This window comes from Zootoca vivipara, chromosome 6 (genome assembly GCF_965207765.1).
Source record: "Zootoca vivipara chromosome 6, rZooViv2.hap1.1, whole genome shotgun sequence".
In the NCBI taxonomy this organism is placed as follows: Eukaryota; Metazoa; Chordata; class Lepidosauria; order Squamata; family Lacertidae; genus Zootoca; species Zootoca vivipara.
Window position 1 is genome coordinate 49572052 of NC_142589.1, and position 19652 is coordinate 49591703.

Genomic DNA, 19652 nt, shown 5'->3' on the forward strand with positions numbered 1-19652 from the left:
CCAACATGAAACATTTGGAAAGCTGATAATAGTGTTGGCTGGGATGTTTTGCATAGATTTAGCATAGATACTTAGTTCTCTTTCCCCCCGTTTTTTGTAGGGTACTCTGCGTGTGTTGTTGGTCCTGTTACATGACTTCCCAGAATTCCTCTGTGACTACCACTATGGTTTCTGTGATGTGATTCCTCCAAACTGTATTCAGCTAAGGAATCTGATATTGAGTGCCTTCCCACGTAATATGAGGCTTCCAGATCCCTTCACTCCCAACCTTAAGGTAATGTACAAGGCCTGATTTGTATGAGAGCTCATCTGTTGAAGCGCCTGTGATTGTGCAATGCTGTTAATGCTTTTGCATAAACAACTACGTCAGTAAGACCCTAGTGGGTCAGCTTGACCTGCTTTGATGAAACAAGGTAGCCAATATAATGCCCTCCTGATGTTGGACTCAAACTCCTGTTGGCCCCAACTAGAAGGCTAATGCTTAAAGATGATAGGAGTTGTAGTCCATCAACATCTGGAGGGCACCCTATTAGCTACCCCCAGCCTTAGGGAAGCTCAAGCTGTTTAGAACACTCAACCACCCCAGGTGAGGAATGTCATTGTGAACTCCTGCTGTTGAAAAGAGCATTCTGTCCTGAAACATACATGGCAGTCATTGCCTAGTAGTAAAGATGCACTTGAGCACTGGCATCTGTTCCAGCATATCAGTTTGCTTATGCTACACCTATACCTGTTCTAATCATCTGAAGCCCTCCTTTGTGTGCCACCACGAGAGATCCAGAGGGTGTTAACAGGAGAAGGGGCCTTTCTGCTTGTGGGATGCTCTCTCCAGGGAAGCTTGCCTGGCACCATCATAACGTATATTTAAACACCAAGCAAAATCTTTCCTCTGTAACCAGTCCTTTGGCCCTTAACTATCTGCGGCTTTTGAGAATTGGGCAGGATATTTTCAATGTCTGTCCTCCCCACTGGTTTTAATATATTGATGTGGGGTGGTTTTTTTGGTTGGTTTGTTGTAAGTCGCGTTGGTTTGCATTGGGCAAGATAAAGCAACTGCCATGTTTAAGATGATGGTGATACAAGAGTGATACTCAGCCTTCCCTGTGGACTTCCGGTGGGTAACAGCTGAATGGTAGAAAATAATGTTAGGATGCTTCTGTGTGCTTGACAGGTGGACATGTTGAGCGAGATTAATATTGCTCCACGGATACTCACCAATTTCACTGGAGTGATGCCACCTCAGTTCAAGAAGGATTTGGATTCCTACCTCAAAACCCGTTCTCCAGTCACGTTCCTGTCCGACTTGCGCAGCAACTTGCAGGTGAGGGGCTTACTCAAAAATCTGATTGAGGAAGAGGTTAGCATGCAGTCCTATGTCTGCTGTGTCTTCTGCTCCAAAACAGGCTTTTAGGTCCTCTGTCTAAAGCAGGGCTCATCAACCTTATTTGGGGCTGTGGGCAGTTCTGGAATTTTGAGAGTGTCCTTGTGTTACTCCTCCCCAAACAGATATTTTCTTTACTGTTTTGTGGCGGGAATATTTCGGTAAAAATGAGATCCAATAGACTTAAAATGGATCTTCTTGAATTTGCACGGTTTTACACGGAGTCCCTTAAAACTAATAATCAGATTGAGGCTTACAGTGGTGGACCTACAGTAAAAATCACAGATCTGGTGCTTGCCAGATGCATAGTTTAGTCATCAAAGAGAGGAAAGATCCCAGTTCAGCCCTGATCCCACTGCAGAATGTGTCATACATCAACCCCACTTAAAGAGACATAAATTAGGAAAAGATCAGTTTGACCTGGCCCAGATAATGCATCCTGATGGAGCTGTGGGTCTGTGTTTAGCAATTTTTTTTAACTATATTGTAATGCATGTGTGTTTTAAAAACTAGTACCTAGTTGGGGATGGATTGTGCAGCAGCAGTGATAGAAGAGATAAGAGAAGCCTGCCTGGTGTTAAAGCTAATGGCTTTGGCAGACCTTTTAGTGAATTATACTCTGCAGTTTAAGCATTCATAATCGCCTAATATATTTTCTTCAGGGCTCTTGTCTCAGAGGTCCAAGGCAGTGATTTTGCCTCTTTTACGTTCACCCCTCTAGGTATCAAATGAGCCTGGCAATCGCTACAATATCCAGCTGATAAATGCCCTGGTGCTGTATGTAGGTACTCAAGCTATTGCACATATTCACAACAAAGGCAGCACTCCTTCCATGAGCACCATCACCCATTCGGCTCACATGGATATCTTCCAGAATCTTGCTGTTGACCTGGACACAGAAGGTAAAAAAGGAAGCTTGATAGTACTTCAAATCAGCTAGCCTTATGTGAAATCAGATGCAAGAGGTTTATCTCTCTAGGCCTTTGGCTATGGGGGGGGGGGGAAGAGCCTGGGAAATCAACCTGGTGAGGTCAGATATAAATACTGTATAATTGATAATGTGCTAGCCTTACAATTGATACTGGACTTCAGAGGCTAGCTGATCATTGCAGGTACTGACGTTCTATGACATAATCAATCCTGTATCTCACCATTTAGCCCACATGGATAATACTAACATATTGTTAGATTTTAGATTGTTAGATTTTAGAAATTATGTTTAAAATATTCCACAACTAATAAATAGAAAGGATTTGTTTAGTTCCATCTAAGAGGTGGGGAACTTTTAGCCCGAGGGCCAAATGTGGTCCTCCAGACCTCATCACTCCCCACCCCCAACCCAGGTTATGTCCCACACTCTCCTTGGTTGAGTTTGCCAGCTTGGAATGTGTCCTTGAACTGTGATGATGCCTCTTGCTTGGCTGTATGGAGAACAGAGTTAGTTGTAGGTATCTGTAGAAACCGGTTACTTTTACATAGCTGGAATGCAGCTTAATGTCTAATCATTTGCTTTTGCCTCTGATCCCCCTCCTGGGATGTGACCTCCAGGTTGCAAAATGTGCCCCCCCCTCCGCCCCTTGTGTAACCCAACAGGTTTATGAAAATGAATTACAAACTAGGAAACTTGGAGAAGTGAGCCTGGGAAATTCATGTCAGCTGCTGGCAGCACCCATTTCATTAACCTTCCTGACTTTCAGACACAACTCTTGGAAGTACAAATTAGCCAGGCAAGGACTGTTTATTTCCTTTGTGTTTAAGTTAATCTAACTATTTACCTTTTTTGTGTTCCAGGTCGGTACCTCTTCTTAAATGCAATTGCCAATCAGTTACGGTACCCAAACAGTCATACTCACTATTTCAGCTGCACCATGCTTTACCTATTTGCAGAGGCCAACACTGAAGCTATTCAAGAACAAATCACCAGGTAAGAGATATAAGGAGTCTAAAACAATCCCTACATTGCCTAGTTCTCACAAAAGAGCCAGTGGGGAACTGGGGAGAAGCTTCAGGAGCTAACTCTTAGTTGGTCCACTGCCATCTGAAGCTGCCCTGCCTAGCAACCAGGAAGAAAGTGGCTTGTCCCTGTTGCAGCAGTAGCAAGTCACTGCTGGCAATGTAACAAACACTCTAAGCTTTGCCCCTCTTATCCACATGTAGAGTAGGACTTCCAGTGTTGATTAAAGGGTTTACATGGTTTGAAAGACAGTTGTTGAGGTGGTTGCAATGATTCCATGCAAGGATCCTTTTTTCTGGATGGAGGAGCATTCATCCCCACAAATCCGCAGCCAGAGTCTGCAGTGGTGAAGCCTAGAATCAAGTTTCCCACTCTCACATTATATTAAGAAGCAAAGTATTCCACATTCTTAAAGCAGGAAAGTGCTAATTGATGTTGCCAGGAGCAATCCCATAAGGGTACCTATTCTCAGCAGGACCTTGATATTCCTGCATCAAGTCTTTCATACTGGCACACGGTGTGACTTTCCCCATGCCTTAATCTGTTTCTTTTACAGAGTTCTGTTAGAACGACTGATTGTAAATAGACCTCACCCATGGGGTCTCCTCATTACCTTCATCGAGCTGATTAAAAACCCAGCATTTAAGTTCTGGAATCACGAGTTTGTCCATTGTGCTCCAGAAATTGAAAAGTGAGTAATTTTAAACAGTTAGTTGGTCATTGAATTAGGGGGGCTCAGTCCTAGGAACTCTGGTACTTGCAGAGGAGAGGAAGTTTTGTCTTGAAAATAAGTTTATTCTCCTTGTTGTAGGTTGTTCCAGTCTGTTGCGCAATGTTGTATGGGGCAAAAACAGGCACAACAAGTAATGGAAGGAACTGGAGCTAGTTAGAGAAAGCAACCACCCTGGAAATTGTGCCAGCCTGGAGATCTCCATCCCATCAAGCTGACAGAATTATGTGTGTGGGTCTAGCCAGACCTTGGAGGCTGCCTCTCCCTCCCCCCATGTTGGGCTTACATCACAGATCTTTGTGTGAGAAATCTCCTCCTCTGTGGGCATGTTCCAAAGTTTTAAAAACAAGTTTTGACTCTTGGCCAAAATTCAGAAGATGCTGTGAATATAATTTCAAACTATTGTAAATACACAGAACAGAAATATTTGTCTGAACTTTGGGTTTGTGCAAATTGTGTTTCAAGAGAGGCACATACTGTGTGCCTGACCAGCCTGTAATAGAAGTGGTGGCTGCTGATGCCAAGTGTTTGTCTGGGGCAGATCTGCTCTCCTGACATTCCCAGACTCCCAAAGAATATGGAAAAGCCAGTTTAAATATTATGTAACTTATTTTTCTTGTGGGTGGGAGACCTGTAAATCACAAAGTTGTCAAAGAGAGGGGAAATGGAGCACAGGATCCTACAGTATATGGGAGAGTGGGTGGGGGGAGGTTAGGATTAGGGTCCAGTATGTTGCTTTTCCCAGTATCAAATGCTGCCAGCAAGAGGCACGAACGGTGGGGCGGAGGACTTCCTTTGCTTTGATTTGCAAAGATGCCCTTTGGGAGAGGGCTAGTGGGTTTAGCAAGGGAAACAAGAGACCAGGCCTGTAGATTTTCTTTCTTGACACTTGTAAATTTTGGGATGGGGAGGATGTGAATCTGTTAACTGCTCCCCTGTGGCCACAAAGTTTGAGTTTGTAAAAAGAACAAAAAGGACCAATACAGCCCATTTTGTAAGGATTTTGAATGTTTTGTAAATGTATTGGTCCACGTGTTGTATTTTGTAGCCTTTCTAGTTCTCTTGGGCTTTAGTTCTCCCACTTCTTGTATGTATGCATTCTGTAGTTAAACATTAAAGTCATGAAAAGCAGCAAGTGTCCTTGTTTTCTCATCATCTATGAAGGATGTTAATTTTTATACTATCAAGGTGCACTACATCAAACAATCTAATATATTGTTACTTTACTTAACAATGTTTAACTGCTATCTTAAGAGGATAAAATTGAGGCATCAGTAAAATGTAAACAAGAATCCTATTCTTGCTGATTCCTTGGGCAGTAAGTGGGTTTCCAATAAGGGGAGTTAAAAACAACCAAAGGACCAGAGCAGGATGTACACTAGGTGGTGGCCCTTCTACCTTCAGATGGCATGAACTAGGGTTCAAAAACAAATAGTCCTGGTGCTGCAGTCACCATTGAGGATTTACCAGGGGAGAGATAGAACTTTACAGTACACCATTTGACCCCACTCATCCTTAACTCCTCAGATTGTCCATTAAAGTAGCAATAACACAGGACTCTCATCTTTTCTCACTTATCAATACAAATACATTTTATTGTTTAAAAACTCCAAGCCTAGTCTTAAACTATACATCTATGCAGCTCAGCTGGGCAGAGGTGGGATGGGAAGAAGGTTGGAAAAAGTAAGTTGCTACAAAGGCATTCAAGATGTAAAATAGAATATTAATAATAGACTTAACAATGAAAATGTTTGTAGGAAAAAAATTTCACCTTCAGAAACACATTAGAAGGACGAGAACACCCAGGGATGAGGAAGAGCATCTAGACAGTAAGCAAGTGAAAGAGTCTCACTTGGCCGTCTTACCAGCTGATTTAATGTACAGGGGGTCCTAGGAGGTGGTAGGAAAACTGTGGCTTTCCAGGTGTCCTTTGACTCCAACTTTCATTAGTCTCAGCTGGTCTGGCCTGGTCAGGGATGATGGGAGTTGTCCGAACACATCTACAAAAACACAGATTCCCCAGTTGTGTCAATTCCATGCTGTGTAAATTAGTAGCCTTAAACATACAGAACAAGGATTGAGCAACTTTTCCTAGGTTGCCCAACCTCAAGGATAATTGTTGGAGGCTACTTTAGATGCAAAACATTCCCAAAAAAGGACCTTCAAACACACTTATTGAATTGGCAGGCACTAGTGGCTCTTGTGGCTAAAGAGTGAATTAGATAAAATTAATGAAGGCCATAGTAGCTGCACTATGACATGCCACCTAAATGGAATGTCTTGTGCAGAGACAGCATTTTCTGGAGTACCAATTAAGAAGCAAGTAACAACGAAGGCTTGTGGCCTGCAGGCTCCAATTTCTCAGAAACAACACTAGGAAGATGTTTGCCCTCCTATGGGATCATGTTTCCTACTGTTATGTCCTTCAGATTCAGAAACAGATATAACAATTGTCTTTTGCTACCTGTTGATATAATTGATACTCACAGAAAAACATTTTTATATAAAAATAGATGCCTCTGCCTTTCTAGAAACCTTTAGCTAAGCCTCCCAGGCCAACAGCACTTGCCTTCCTCAGCTGCTAGGCTAGCTTGCTAGCTCCAGCAACTGGTGCAAAATCATCTTCTGGCCGTAACGCACTTGCAGGGCAAACTTCTCCCGGCAGCTTAATTTTGAATAAACTTGTGTGTCTCTGAGCATTTCTTCCTCTGTTTTTAAGTCTGAGCTGTATGACTTCAGGGTTAGCAGTGTAGCATCAAAGAGTAGCTTCTTCCAGGAGGCTTCAAGTCTTGGTATTGTAGTATTTGAGAGCATCAGGCACATAGCACCATCCTCGCCTGCTTTGGGTTCCTGGGTCTCTTGCTCCTTAAACTCCTTGAACTCATCTGCAGACATAGTCAGCACCTACAGCCACAAAGAACTGGGATTATTGAGAGCCAATTTATTGGTCTTTCTCGAAGTAAATTTCAAGGCAACAACAGCCCCACAGATGTTGGCTAAACATTCTCCAAAAGGGATCCTGCTGCTTCTCAGGATTTAAAACTATGGACCTTCCCCTCTCCCAAGTTAAGTTACATTCTGGAAGAGATAAATTAGTGAGAACATCTTGCAAAACATTAAAATTAGATGGATACGAAGTTTACATAATTTGGGGGAGGGGAGAAACACTTGCTAGTTTCTATAGGCAGAATTTGGAGGAACAGCAGACAAGTCATTCAAAATGTTTTGAAATTAAGTTTCCAATGAGACAACTGGAACAGGCAGAAAAAGTCATCAAAGGCACACAGCATTTAATCCAAGTATGTAACTTGGTTAGTGATTATGTTCAAAGCAAAAGAAACTACAGTGGTACCTTGGTACTCGAACAGCTTAGTTCCTGAACATATTTGCTCCCGAATACCACAAACCCAGAAGTGTTCCAATTTGCAAATATTTTTTGGAAGCCAAACGTCCGACACAGCTTCCGCTTGAGTGCAGGAAGCTCCTGCAGCCAATCGGAAGCCGTGCCTGTTTTTGAACTGTTTCGGGAGTGGAACCGACTCCTGGAACGGATTAAGTTTGAGAACCAAGGCACCACTGTATATACTGTATTAGTACTAAAACTGTCCTTTGACGAGCACCTGCAGGGAATTTGGCAGACGACTTAGAGGTCAAGGTCAGTGAAACTGTTGACCCCCAAAAGCCAGAGAAAGAAGTCCCAAGGGATGGAAGCAGAATCTCTCTAGCCGCATTTCTCCCTTTCCTGGGAACAATGACAGCACCACAGAAGATACGGCATTGGCACACAGCATAAAAAGTTTAGACCTGCCCCATTCATTCCACTACAGAATATACTGTACTGCTTATTACATGGGGAAGGGGTGGTTGCATAAAAAGAGAGAACATGGTAGAAGCCGCCTGGAACTTAAGCAGAAACCAACAACTTAAAAGAGTCTCAGTGGAAGAATTTGCACGCCATGTAACAGAACTTGTGAGAGGTGGAATGAAGGCTGCTTCCTACAATTTCTAAATCTAGCCTATTAAAATAGACAGCAGTAGCAAGCCAAGAGTACATGTGCACATCTTCACCCTGGTCCTGCAAGTGAGCCAGTCCCTGGAGGAAAGAGAGGCACACTTGCCCAACTAATAGCTTCTCCATTGCTTGCTGTGCCCTTAAGAGGCATCCCAGAACCCAGGGATAGGGAGGGCTTACACAAAAAACATCAAAGCACACAGACAGCCCACAGAGCAACATTTGTAATGGGCAATGCCTCCAGTGGAGACAAGCCCTGGAAAGACTTCAAAATGACCAGTGCATTATGGCAGCGTTTCTCAACCGCTGTTCCGCGGCACACTAGTGTGCCACGAGACGCTGGCTGGTGTGCCGCGACGTGCGGCGACGAGAAGGGCGATTTTGCAGCTGGCTGGTGTGCCGCGACGAGAAGGGCGATTTTGCAGCTGCAAACTCCACCTCCCTGGGCGTCCTATTTCTTCGCCCCTTCTAGTTTCCACAGACCAATCAGCTTTCATTCTTTCCATTTTCCCCATGCCTCACGCGACAGGATCATCCCAGAATCCTTTAGCCAAGATGGCAGCCCGCAGCAGCTAATTCACAGAGGCATGAAGACCAAATCGTCCTCTCACAAGTCCGAGAACACGCACAGGGTAAGATACGGGACGGCGGGGTCGGGTGGGGTGGATCAGAAACCCGGATCTTTTAAGAACTCTGCAGCGCTGACCCGCCGGAAAGCAATATTTGGCAAGTGTTTCTTACAGTCATAATTATAATATAGGGCGGCACAGAGTTAATTTTTTAAACTTTTTTAATGGTGGTGTGCCTCGTGATTTTTTTCACGGAACAAGTGTGCCGTGGCCCAAAAAAGGTTGAGAAACACTGCATTATGGGAGGAGAGTTTTTGTGCTGCCTCCAGCAAAAAACAAAGCACAGCTGCCCCCTCCCTTGCAATCTATAGACTGACAGAGGAACTTCCTCCTTACCCAGCCAGCTAAGACTGAAGCACTCTTCTCCTATTCTGGGGCTGCAAAGCCCAGGTGACAAAGTGCACAAGCAAGCCCCCAAGCAACCTCAAGCCTCCCTGCCTGCCACTGGAAGAAGCCTTCACAAGGCACTCCTCCACTGATCAACAAAGAGGAGTTGTCCTCCCTCCATCTAAACTGAAAGACTCTTCAGATTAAGTCCAACATGCCACCCCTGTAAAGTAAAACTCTGTCAACTGCTTGAGTAATCACAGCAAGCATGTACGGAAGTAAAATGGCCTCCCAGGAGTCTAATGGCACAGCAACCAGCCAGAGCCCTTACCTTCAACGCCATGGCCAGCTCTTCTTCAGTTAAGACTCTCTCCCAGCCGATCACAAAAGCCCCTTCCTCACCCACCATCTCCATCTGGCAGAGGAAGTCCCACTGCTCCAAGACCAGCTGCCGTTGAGCTTCTGTCTTTGTAGCTGGTGGAGGGAGAGGAAGACAAAAGCAGGTTCAACAGGCAGCAGAGGAAACATTGGCTGCAGTCAAAAGCAGAAGCGCATCATTTTTTCTAAGCCAGTGTAGTGCCACAGCTAACAGTGCCTGGCAGGGGCCAGAGAGGCTCAGCTTCAAGTCCTCACTCAATCCCAACAAGACTTCGGATCACATACTCAGCCTAACTTGTCCCACAGAGTTGTGAAAGGGGGGGGGGTTGAAAACCTTGAATGCCATCCAGAGCATCATGGAGGAAAGTTCCATGCCTTCAGATTATTTTGTTTTAAATTGGCATTATGACGCAGGAGGCGTTATGCAAGATTGGGAGGCAAAGTAATCAAGCTGTTCTGCTCTGGATGCCACCGGCAGCTGCAGAGGTCACATATAAACACCTGTATTTAACTGCAGCCTCCGCCTATTAGAAACACAGCTGGAAAAAGCAACACAAGGTGACAGACAGAAGGATTTTCAGATATCCTCTTACTCTGCTGATTAATGTTTCTTTTTTTAAAAGTGTCTCCTGGCCAGCCTCTTGCCTTGCAGTGCTGCTTTGCATAGTGTCAGCATCTGGATGTCAGCAGCATCATTTGTGTTGCCAGGATATGGTTCAGCAAAGCCATACATGTGGAGGAGCTGCCAGTTTGCCATCTCCCCGTAAGTGTTGAAGATCTCTTGGCCTTTGCAGATGGACTGAGTTGCAACCATTTTCAATACTTCCTGCAGACAAAAGAGGGAAGTAAAACTTGACAGATGACAGATCCTGTCCAGTCCTGAGAAATCTCCCAAGAAAAACGTTTTCCTCCAGTCTTGAGAAATCTCCCAAGAAAAACGTTTTCCTCTGGCCTGCTCATCTGCAGTTTTCTCTACTCCTGCAATGTGTGCAACAGATGAGGAATAACAAAAGGGATGCAGTTGGAGGAGGAATACAGAAGGTAAGAGTAGCAGACATCTTTCCTGTTTTTCACTCTTAGGAAACATTGCCTGAACACTCCCAAGCATTCCCCTGAAATACACCAAATTTGCTGTGAATGCTCTTCAGAGACAGGAGAAAATTCTGGAGAGGGATGTAAGAAAGCAGAGCCTCCCACCCATCTGCCACCAAGAAAGGACAGTCTGTGGAAAGGCTGCATGAGGGATGGGGGAGCTTTTTAGCTCAATGGGGCAAACTGTTCTCTCTCCAACCCCTCTTGGGCCTGGCAACCCCATGGCATCATCATAGCTGATCAGTGGAGCCTGCAAAGTCCGTTTTGGCTGAACCAGACCTTTACCTGCCCCCTATATGCTCCCCAAAGGAGAAGCAATACCCGAAGGAACCAGTGCAGGTGATGGGCCTGATAGGTGAGACCCAGGCATGCCCAAATACAGCTGCTTGCAAAGTGATGAAAACAGAATCCAAGTACCAAAAATCAAGGGTGTGCCTGAGATCGGAAACAAGGGTGCGCCTTTTTGCCCAACAACAGACCTGTAATTTTTTTCATTAAGATTTTTTGCAGGTTTGATTTCACGGACTGTGATGAGGGGAACAAGAAACAACAGCTTCTTACTCAAGCAGTTCCTCTCACTCAGCAATCTAGGAAGGGATTTTCTCAAGTCCAGGAAAAGCAATTGCATGACCTAGTGTCAGTCATGTTGCTGCCACCCAAGGATTCCTACTGGTACTTGGGAGCTAGAGAAAATGTACTTGGTTTAGTTTCCTGCATTTCAGCAAAGATCAGCTCCCCAAACAGCTTCAATTTAAATTCCACAAGGTACTGCACAATGTAAGCCAAGCTCTAGGTTCTTCTCCCCAGAGTGAGGAGGAGAAAGCAAAGTTCCAAAGGGGGCAGAGATTCTATGTTCTACTCTACACAACTCCTACTCTTTCTCCTTTCCTTTCATCCTTGGCTCTCCACGATGACATATTTCACTGATTAACCAAGCAGGAGAAGCAGCTAAGTTACAATTACCTGAAGCTATGAGCTAAGGATCCCCATTATGCTGAAGGACACAGAGAGGGCACACATAGCTCTGAACCTTCTTCACCAGTCTTCCAAAGACAATCACAACAAATAATTCCTACTGCAGAATGGCATGACACCTTTGTCATTTCCTTATGGCAGGAATTCTCAGTTTGCATCACAGTAAGTCTCCCCTGAGCAAGAAATGAACCACCTGAGCCTTCTAGTACTGGGAGTAAACTCTGCACATTTCTCAAGGCAAAAGGAAGATGGGCAGAGTTGACAGAAGACTCTCTTTCTCTAGGCAAAAATCCCAGCAGGTCAAGCGGCTGCAGATGGCATATCCTGCTTTTCCTTATGGAAGCAGAAACTGCTGCAAGAAGGAATTGTTCCTTTGGCCACTGCAGAGCTGCATCGAGGACGAAGAGTCCTCTGGTCTGAACAAGTCATAACACACATGATGGGCACTGTGGCTCAGACATCTCCAGGGGAAAAACCACTTGGCCCTTTGAAAATTCACACCTCATGGAATAGCTCTGAAAGGCTGGGGGAGGTTGGTGTACACACACACACACACACACACACACAGGCTCAAGTGCATCTAAGCTCAGCATGCTCTGCTCACCACCGAATACTCCAAGTTGGCATTGTGGTCTGCCACGTGATTCAAGAGATCTGCCATGGGCACCATCACTGGGGGATTAGGTTCCTCCTCATCTTCCTCTTCCTCATCCAAAGGCTCCTGGAAACTAGTGGGGAACAAAGCAGGGAGATACTATACCGAGGCACTTTAAGTACAGCCAAATCATGCTGAGGTTGGTGAGAGGGAAAGAGATGCACACGGCTCTGATAATGGCTACTAGTTTAGAAACTGCAACACACAATCCAAAAACTGCCCCTGAACTCAATCTGAGCTTTACTTTATAGAGCCTCATCTAGCACCCCAAGCAGCATAGAACAGCCTTCTCCAACCTTGGGTCCCCAAATGTGGTTGGACTAAAAAACCCATCATCCCTAGTGAGAAGGACCAGCAGTCAGGAATGATAGGAGTTATGGTCCAACAACATCTGGGAACCCAAGGTTGAGAAAAGCTGTTCTAGGCTGCTTGTCCACCCTAGATGAGGCTCCTTAAATTAAAGCTCTAGGAGCTGCAGGACGTTACAGTTAAAAAGTGGAGCATCGTTCTTCAGTAAAACCCAAGTCTGCTCCTCTTCTTCTAACATACAGTATTGGTTCATTTGTATATTCCTGCCTCAACATACCAGTTTATATGCTCAACTGTAAAGACCGTATGTAGAGCAGGGATGTGGAACCATTTCTAGTCTGAGGGCCGCATTCTCTACAGGTGCAACCTAGGAGGGGCCAGAGGCAAAAGAAGGCAGAGCCAAAGATGGAAAGCTTAACTTCCCACAGGAGGCTTGTTTCTACACATGCTCCCTCAAACCCCATCCTTCATCCACGCAAACAAGCAGCATTATCAGACTTCAAAGACACATTCCAGTCAGGCAAAAACATTCAAATATGGTGTAAAGCAGGGCTACTGATGGGCACAGCCTGGGGAAGAGTCCCAAAGGCAGGCAGAGGGCCAGGTAGGCACATTTGGCCTCTGGGCCTGTGGTTCCACATCCCTGCTGTGGTTTGTGCAAGGAAAATTCCAACTGTCCAAGGCCAGAGAAGTGGAAAGGAAGAGAGGCACAGCAGTGACACTTCTCTTCTTTGGTGATAGGCAACTTTTGCTTTTCTACCTTCTCAGTTCACCAAAAACTGAACCCCATCTGGGACTCCTCTATCAACTCACTTCCTGCATATATTTAGTTTCTCAGCCTGAATGCTTCTCAGGTGCCATCTCTTTAAACTCCAAACCACAGTGTCCCAGAGGGAAGGCAACAGTACACACCCTGCTCACCCCTTGAGAGTTTAGAGAGTGACCACTCATGGCTCCCATCTTTCCTCTCTCTCACCTGTATGCCATGACAAAGGCCACCAGCTTCTTGTAGAGCTCTAGAGTGTGCACTGCAGGGTCAAATATATCTGGGTGGGCCTTCAGGAAAGGCAGGATGATGGAAGAATACTCTGTCTGGATATTGGCCAAGTCCTTGTCCACAGCTTCTGGGATCCCTGTTCCTTGCAGAAGTCTCACCCGCTCTTCTTTACTCCTGTACAAAACAGCAAGCAGAAGGTGCAGTTTCTTTCTTTAAGCAAGGAGCCAAGTATGTGAACAATCAAAATGGTTCCTGTACAGCAGGCTACACTCTCTTAGATAGAAAGCGGCGAGGCACTACAAGCCAGTTGCAGAAGTGGCACCCAAGCAAAAAGTGGCCGAAACATCCACTTTCTTTCTCCCTCTTCACTCCATCCATTCTCTCATGCATGCACACTAGGGTGATGACTTTTTCATATTTTTTTCTCAAAAATTATTTCCTGTAGCACAAATGGATGAACTTTTGCCTATAAATGACTAAAATGAGGTATATTCCATTGAAATATTTTAAAAGGTTACGCACAAATCGTTTTAAATTTTTTTGTATGCCATTTTACCATTTCATAAAATTGTATTAACAATTCTATATATATTTCATATCAAATTTGGACACACCACCACATTCCACAATGGGGAGTGTTCTTAGCAACATAGGGTATACAAATGTGACACCTGCGCAAGGTAAAAGCCCCTTTTTGGGACCTCAAAACTCAGCCAGCAGACCCTGCCGGACATGCTGGGAAAAGAACCTACAGGAGAGATAGCAAAACATTGTCCTCTATCGGCGTCTATACTGTTATTGCAGCTAAAAAAAGCTTCCTTATGCGTTTGATGACCCTATATAATGTTGTATATATATGACTCTAAAGCTTGGGTTCAATTTTATATCTGCTTACAGTGACTTCAAAAATGATCAAAAAACTGATAAAAATTTTTAAATCATTTTGTGCGTGGTTTTTTTTATCAAATCTCTTTGAAAGTAAGATTTTATCTAATCTTTAATGAAAGCTCATCAAATTATGATACAGGGAAATGAGGTTGTAAAAAAAGTAATCACCCTAATGCACACACAAACCCCCACACCAAGCACCCTCTATCTTCTTCATCCATAGCCCTATCTTCTCTCCCTCTCCAGACTGGGTGGATTAGCTGTGCTGAAGAATGTAGAGTCCCCCAAATTGCTCACCTGTGCTGAACAGTATTAACAAGCTGGCTACTCCCTCATTGGAGATCTAGCTATCACCTTGGTATCTGAAAGATCCAATATGTATTCTCAAACCATCCTAGTTTTCCTAATCCTAGAGACCGGAGTGTGGTTTCTGCACTCTACGCACCTCCCTCACTAAAACACCCTTTCATTATAGTACTCTCTACATCACTCCCCCCACTCCATCATAAAAAGAAGCACTTATTGTCACCAGCTTAATATTTGATTCTCAAGTGATATTTGTTTAGATGACCCACTCTCAAGTGTTTTTAAACCTATTCTTAGAAGCTTTCAACAAAGAGGTAGGGGTGGGTAGACACAAACCTGCCTGAGGTTCAAACATCTCACCATTATCATCCAGAAATAAACTAGGCTCTCAAACAAACATCTCAAGCACCACCCTTAAGCACTACCAAGCTGGTAACACCAGTGTCAATAATTTCTTCCTACAGAAGAAATTAGAGTGCCTGCCTGCATTTTCTGGCATAACAAGGGGGAATGAAAAGCCCTAGGACTGGAGTCATGCTCCACCATAAGCACCTGACCATGCCCAGCCCAGCCCTATTTTCTGAGCTACTGCAAGCATGCTTCACAAACATCCTTGAAGTGGTTGACTCTGCTCTGGATTCCAAATCTGTTTGGTGAAGATGTGTTGCAACTGATTTACCTGAGGAAGCTGGGTTCTGGCAGAACACAGCCAAACAGCCTCCCCTCTTACCAGAACATGGGGTGATCCAGACCCCTGAAGTTAGGCCACAGTGACAAATAAGGCCCCCAACGAGAATCACTGGCTGTGGATTCATGAAGCAAAGAAAGCAGGAGCGGAACCCAGCCGGACTGACTCTCCAGAGAGGCTTGCTCTATTAAAGGTAAATGAAATAGTGTGTAAGAATGCCAGAACTATTATCTGTTAAGAGAGCAAGCCAAAGCAGGCAGAAACCTACGTCCATAATTGAGAACACAACTCTCCAATCTCACTCAAGGATGACAGTTTGGGGCATTCTGAAGAATCTGGAAGCTTGCTGAGAAGCTTGCTGTTTCCTCCACCCCGTTTACAAGTATCAACATGCACATTCTTCTTTGTAGGACAATAGCACTCTATATCAGCCTTCCATCAACCTGGTGCCCTCCAGCTGTTGTTGGACTATAATTCCTATCATTACTATGACTGGATGTCAATACTGTACACCATAGGACAGTAATCTGGGGGCCTCTACCTCCTTTAGCACAACCAGACACACGCAGAGAATATGGATATATTAATAGAGGGCACTGTGTGTGTGCATATGTACTATGCCAAGTGGGGCTGGTGGGAGTTGTAGTCCAATAGCATCTGGAGGGCACCTGCTTAGCAAAGGCTATTCTATATGATAGAAAGCACACTGATGCTGGTTGGGGCTGATGAGAGTTGTAATTCAAAACAGCTGGAGAGCACCTGGTTGGACAGGCTGCCCAATGAACATGAAACTTTTAATGAAGCTACAGAATCCCCCAGGAACCATTCCTGTACCTTTCTCTAGTAGGGAAGAAAGGGGGCTTGTGTACTGCGAAAGGACTGCCGTTCTTGGGATGGTGAAAAGGACTTCTCCTGCCTCAATGTCTTCCCTGGCCACCAAGCCATAATCAGCTACTGTGCCCTCTCTGCTCACACTGACCTACAACACAGGGAAAAAAGTTTTTTCTCCAACTCCAAAAGGTTTTTTTACTACAACCCTTAGTTACAGGTCCCTGGTTAGCATCACAAAAGCTGGCCCTTAATAGATTTAACTACCCTTTTGTACTCACAAGTGTAATCGGGACTCCTTGGACCCTGATCTTTATTGTTGCAACAAGACTTCCTACCACCACAAAGATGAAGCAGCCAGAAGCCCAATCAATGGGTTACACCTGTATTTCAAAGTTTCCCAAAGTTTTCCATAATACATCTCAAGATGCATCATCAAGACATACATATGTCACAGAAAAGGTGTGGTCTAGGGTAGAACCTGAGTTCCAGGCATGCCCCTGTCACTCAAATATAGTCTTTCACACTTCATCACAGTACAAAGGAAAGCATTTACAGTTCCCTGGTCCCTGAGTCAAGTCAAATGCAACCCTTTTTCTTGTCTGGGCTATCATCAATCATGACTCCTTAGGAAGGCCCTGCAGATGGACGGGACTGTACATATTGGGGATTGTGGTGGGATCTCTCACCATTCCCTCGCTTCCCTGGGTCCTAAATGCCATTGGAACTCAGAAGATTAATACAACAAGTGGTTTCTTATGAATTTCTGAAGTTTTCCCATTCAGCCAGTACATAGATACATTTGTCACTGAATTGCTATTTTCCTTTGTTGGAGACCTGGAGTTTCGCTGAGCTTCCCTTGCAGATGCAATGCCTTTGCAGATACTGTATGTTGCTGTTATTTTCTCGTTTTTGGGGGGAGGTCTCTCACCCCCCTTCCAATTTCCCGGCAACACAATCCAGGTGACTAAAGAGTGATACAGCCATTTTCTAACTATTTTAGCTCCCCCAGAGTGGCAACATTAACCCCCCCCCATTAGCAGCTGTTAGAATAGAAGCAGGAAAAGAAGCGAGACTAGATTAACTCAGAGTAAAATGGTGCTTATTGATGCATGTGATGTAACAAGATTAAGGTTAATACAAGTCTCAAAACTCCATTTTCATTATCTTATTCATGACGATTCCTGTTTGCTGCTGCCGGGTTCCTTTGGGTGGATATTTTTGTTTTAAAGCATTTTATTATTAGGCCGGGTGCATATTTACTGCTACAAGTTTCATTTCGGCTTGAATTTTCCGGGTGGTTCTGCACTGCCTTCCGCTCCTTTACTGGTGGTAACCGCACCCTCCTCTTCCTGTGTTGTGTGAGCCGCCTCCGAGTAGGAGTCACCCGCAAAGGCAGGTGAAATTGAAAGGTAATTTGAATGAATGAACAGCGGCCTCCCCTTAACACCTGGCAACGGGGCCTCGGCAAAGAAGCCTCTTGTTTTTCCCTGGGGGGTAATGGAGGGGCCTTTCCCCCTTAGCCAGTCTCTCCCCGAGGACGGGGAGCAGTTTGCCTAATTCCTTCGCGCCCGCGGAAGCCCCTGGCGGGCCGTACCTTAGCGCTCAGCTCCAGGCCCGCGTCGCCGCACCAGCCCAGGAAGGCGGAGAGGGCGCCCGAGTCACCCGCCGCCGCCTCCTCCTCCACCTGCGGAGCACAGAGAGAAAGAGAGAGCGGGGTGCTGAGGCCTTCCCGACACCGCCCACTAGCCGCCCCTCAGGCCGCGGTCCGGCCGCCAGACCCACCTTGGCGCACTTGGCCGCTTTCGCCATGCTGGACGCACCCGGAACTACGAATGCCCAGATGCGCACGCGCACGGGAAAAAGGCTCGTCTGACGCTACGGGGCGGAGCCGCAAAACCCCGCCCAGGAGGGTGGGGCTATTTCGCGGTACCCTGCGAACGTCCCTGGCTGCCTGGCAACAAGGCAGCTGCTCACTCTCCTCCGTGTCCTCGTAGCAGGGAGTTCCGCTGGCCGCCCCGTTAGTTTTTTAAGATATCGTTACAAAGCCGCTTTTAGCAACCACGGGCAGTGCGCCAAAGAGCCCCCTGGGGCGCTTCGCTCCGTCTTCTGCCCCAGCCGGGCTGCTGCTGCTGCTCCTCTTCTTCAGGGGCTCTGACGGAGCTCTCGGTTCTTTCCAAAAGTTAAGCATTTGTGCAATACCACCCCAAGTGCCAGTAAGTTCTTTCGCTACATGCGGGAACCAACTCTGGTTTTATGTGCAAGGCAGACTGGAGTCAAATATGCTTTTTTCCACAGTTCCCACATGCAGAGTTGACACTTCCCGTAGGTCTCCCTTAAACCATTCTCGTTCTGCTCATTGGTCCTGCTCCACAGCAACCGTTTCTCCTTGGCTAGAATATATTCTTGAATGGTGAGAAGGCCTCTCACTTGCCTGGATGGAGAGACGTTTGTGTATGTGTAGCAATCTGGGTTTTGCATGACTGCAAGGGAGCCTACTGCACAAAGGTTAAGAGTCAAATGTCTTGCTCCTCCCACTTTTGCCTCTGGCCCTGCCAGATCTGGTCCCTGAAAGGTTCCCCACAAGGGGATCTGGCCCTTAGGATGAAAAGTGTTTCCCGCCCCTGAGATATGGCAAAGGAAACAGAAGAAGCAATTGTGCTTTGGCAGGGGGCTGCCCATTCTACCGTCACCTTCCTTTGTGGGCTATTCTCACACCCCTGGTTGTTAGAGGAGAGCAGGAGTTGCTGTTGGATGTGTTCACCCTGGAGCATCAAGGCAAGAAGCAGCAAGTCAGAGCCTTGGGGCACTTCAGAGACCAACACATTTATTATAATGGCTTAAGCTTTCGTGGACAGCAGTCCAGTTCAACAGATGCATGAGCTCATTACATCCTGGGTTGTACAACCAACATACATGGTTGAGGAAGAGAATTGTAAACACTGAGAGGAAATGCAGAAGAGCACTGAGGGTATTCTGCTATTAACAGTTGTAATAATTACATTATCTACAGGTTGCAGTCTCCCTTTGAAATTCATTTGTTCCAGTATGGCCATCTTAATGTCAATTATAGCGGGTTCCAGGAAGTGGAAATGTTTATTGATATTGTCATTTCTGATGTCCATTTGTGTCCATTTATTCTTTTGTATAGAGGCTGCCCTGTTGTCTTAAGTAGAATGCAGGAGGACATTATTGGCAGATGGTGGCATAGACCACATTGGAAAATGTAATTGCTTATGGCAAAGGTTTTTAAGCTTTTTGGGTCCACGGCTCCCTTGACCAACTACATTATTTCTGCAGCACCCCTATGGGGCTGAGGAGCCTAATTATGTCACACCTTGCCTGCAGAGCTGGCAGCCCCTCATTCCTTTTTCGAACACCCTCCCTTGTGGAGTGTTCCCTCAGCCTCTTCTCCCCTCTCCTTGGGAGTCCTCTGGGCAGCCACAGCTGCTGCTCCTGGTCTGAGCTGCCCCTCATCCCACCCCCAAAGAGAGGTGCCTCCT

The 19652-nt window shown here is 45.6% G+C and overlaps 2 protein-coding genes across 15 annotated transcripts in view; one reads left to right on the top strand and one right to left on the bottom strand.

The window, feature by feature from the left end:
• The window catches only part of CNOT1 (CCR4-NOT transcription complex subunit 1), a 62127-nt gene extending 56931 nt beyond the window's left edge, over positions 1–5196 (top strand). For 13 of the 14 annotated variants that reach the window (XM_035118918.3, XM_088672093.1, XM_088672096.1 and 10 more), the window contains 6 exons: positions 101–274; positions 1172–1321; positions 2103–2283; positions 3173–3305; positions 3892–4026; positions 4147–5196. In XM_035118918.3, the coding sequence (XP_034974809.1) occupies positions 101–274; positions 1172–1321; positions 2103–2283; positions 3173–3305; positions 3892–4026; positions 4147–4225 (852 nt within the window). In that variant the 3' untranslated portion in view covers positions 4226–5196. The remainder of the gene's footprint in view (positions 1–100; positions 275–1171; positions 1322–2102; positions 2284–3172; positions 3306–3891; positions 4027–4146) is intronic. The other variant, XM_088672098.1, reaches the window with a different exon arrangement.
• Positions 5197–5630: 434 nt separating this feature from the next.
• On the bottom strand, positions 5631–17982 carry SETD6 (SET domain containing 6, protein lysine methyltransferase). The gene is made up of 10 exons (XM_035118928.3): positions 17935–17982; positions 17747–17836; positions 16156–16300; positions 15364–15505; positions 13419–13613; positions 12083–12206; positions 10057–10237; positions 9365–9507; positions 6635–6969; positions 5631–6065 (listed from the first exon to the last, which is right to left on the bottom strand). The coding sequence occupies exons 1-9, from the start codon at positions 17959–17961 to the stop codon at positions 6652–6654; spliced, it is 1365 nt and encodes a 454-aa protein (XP_034974819.2). The 5' UTR covers positions 17962–17982; the 3' UTR covers positions 5631–6065; positions 6635–6651.
• Positions 17983–19652: the final 1670 nt, after the last annotated feature.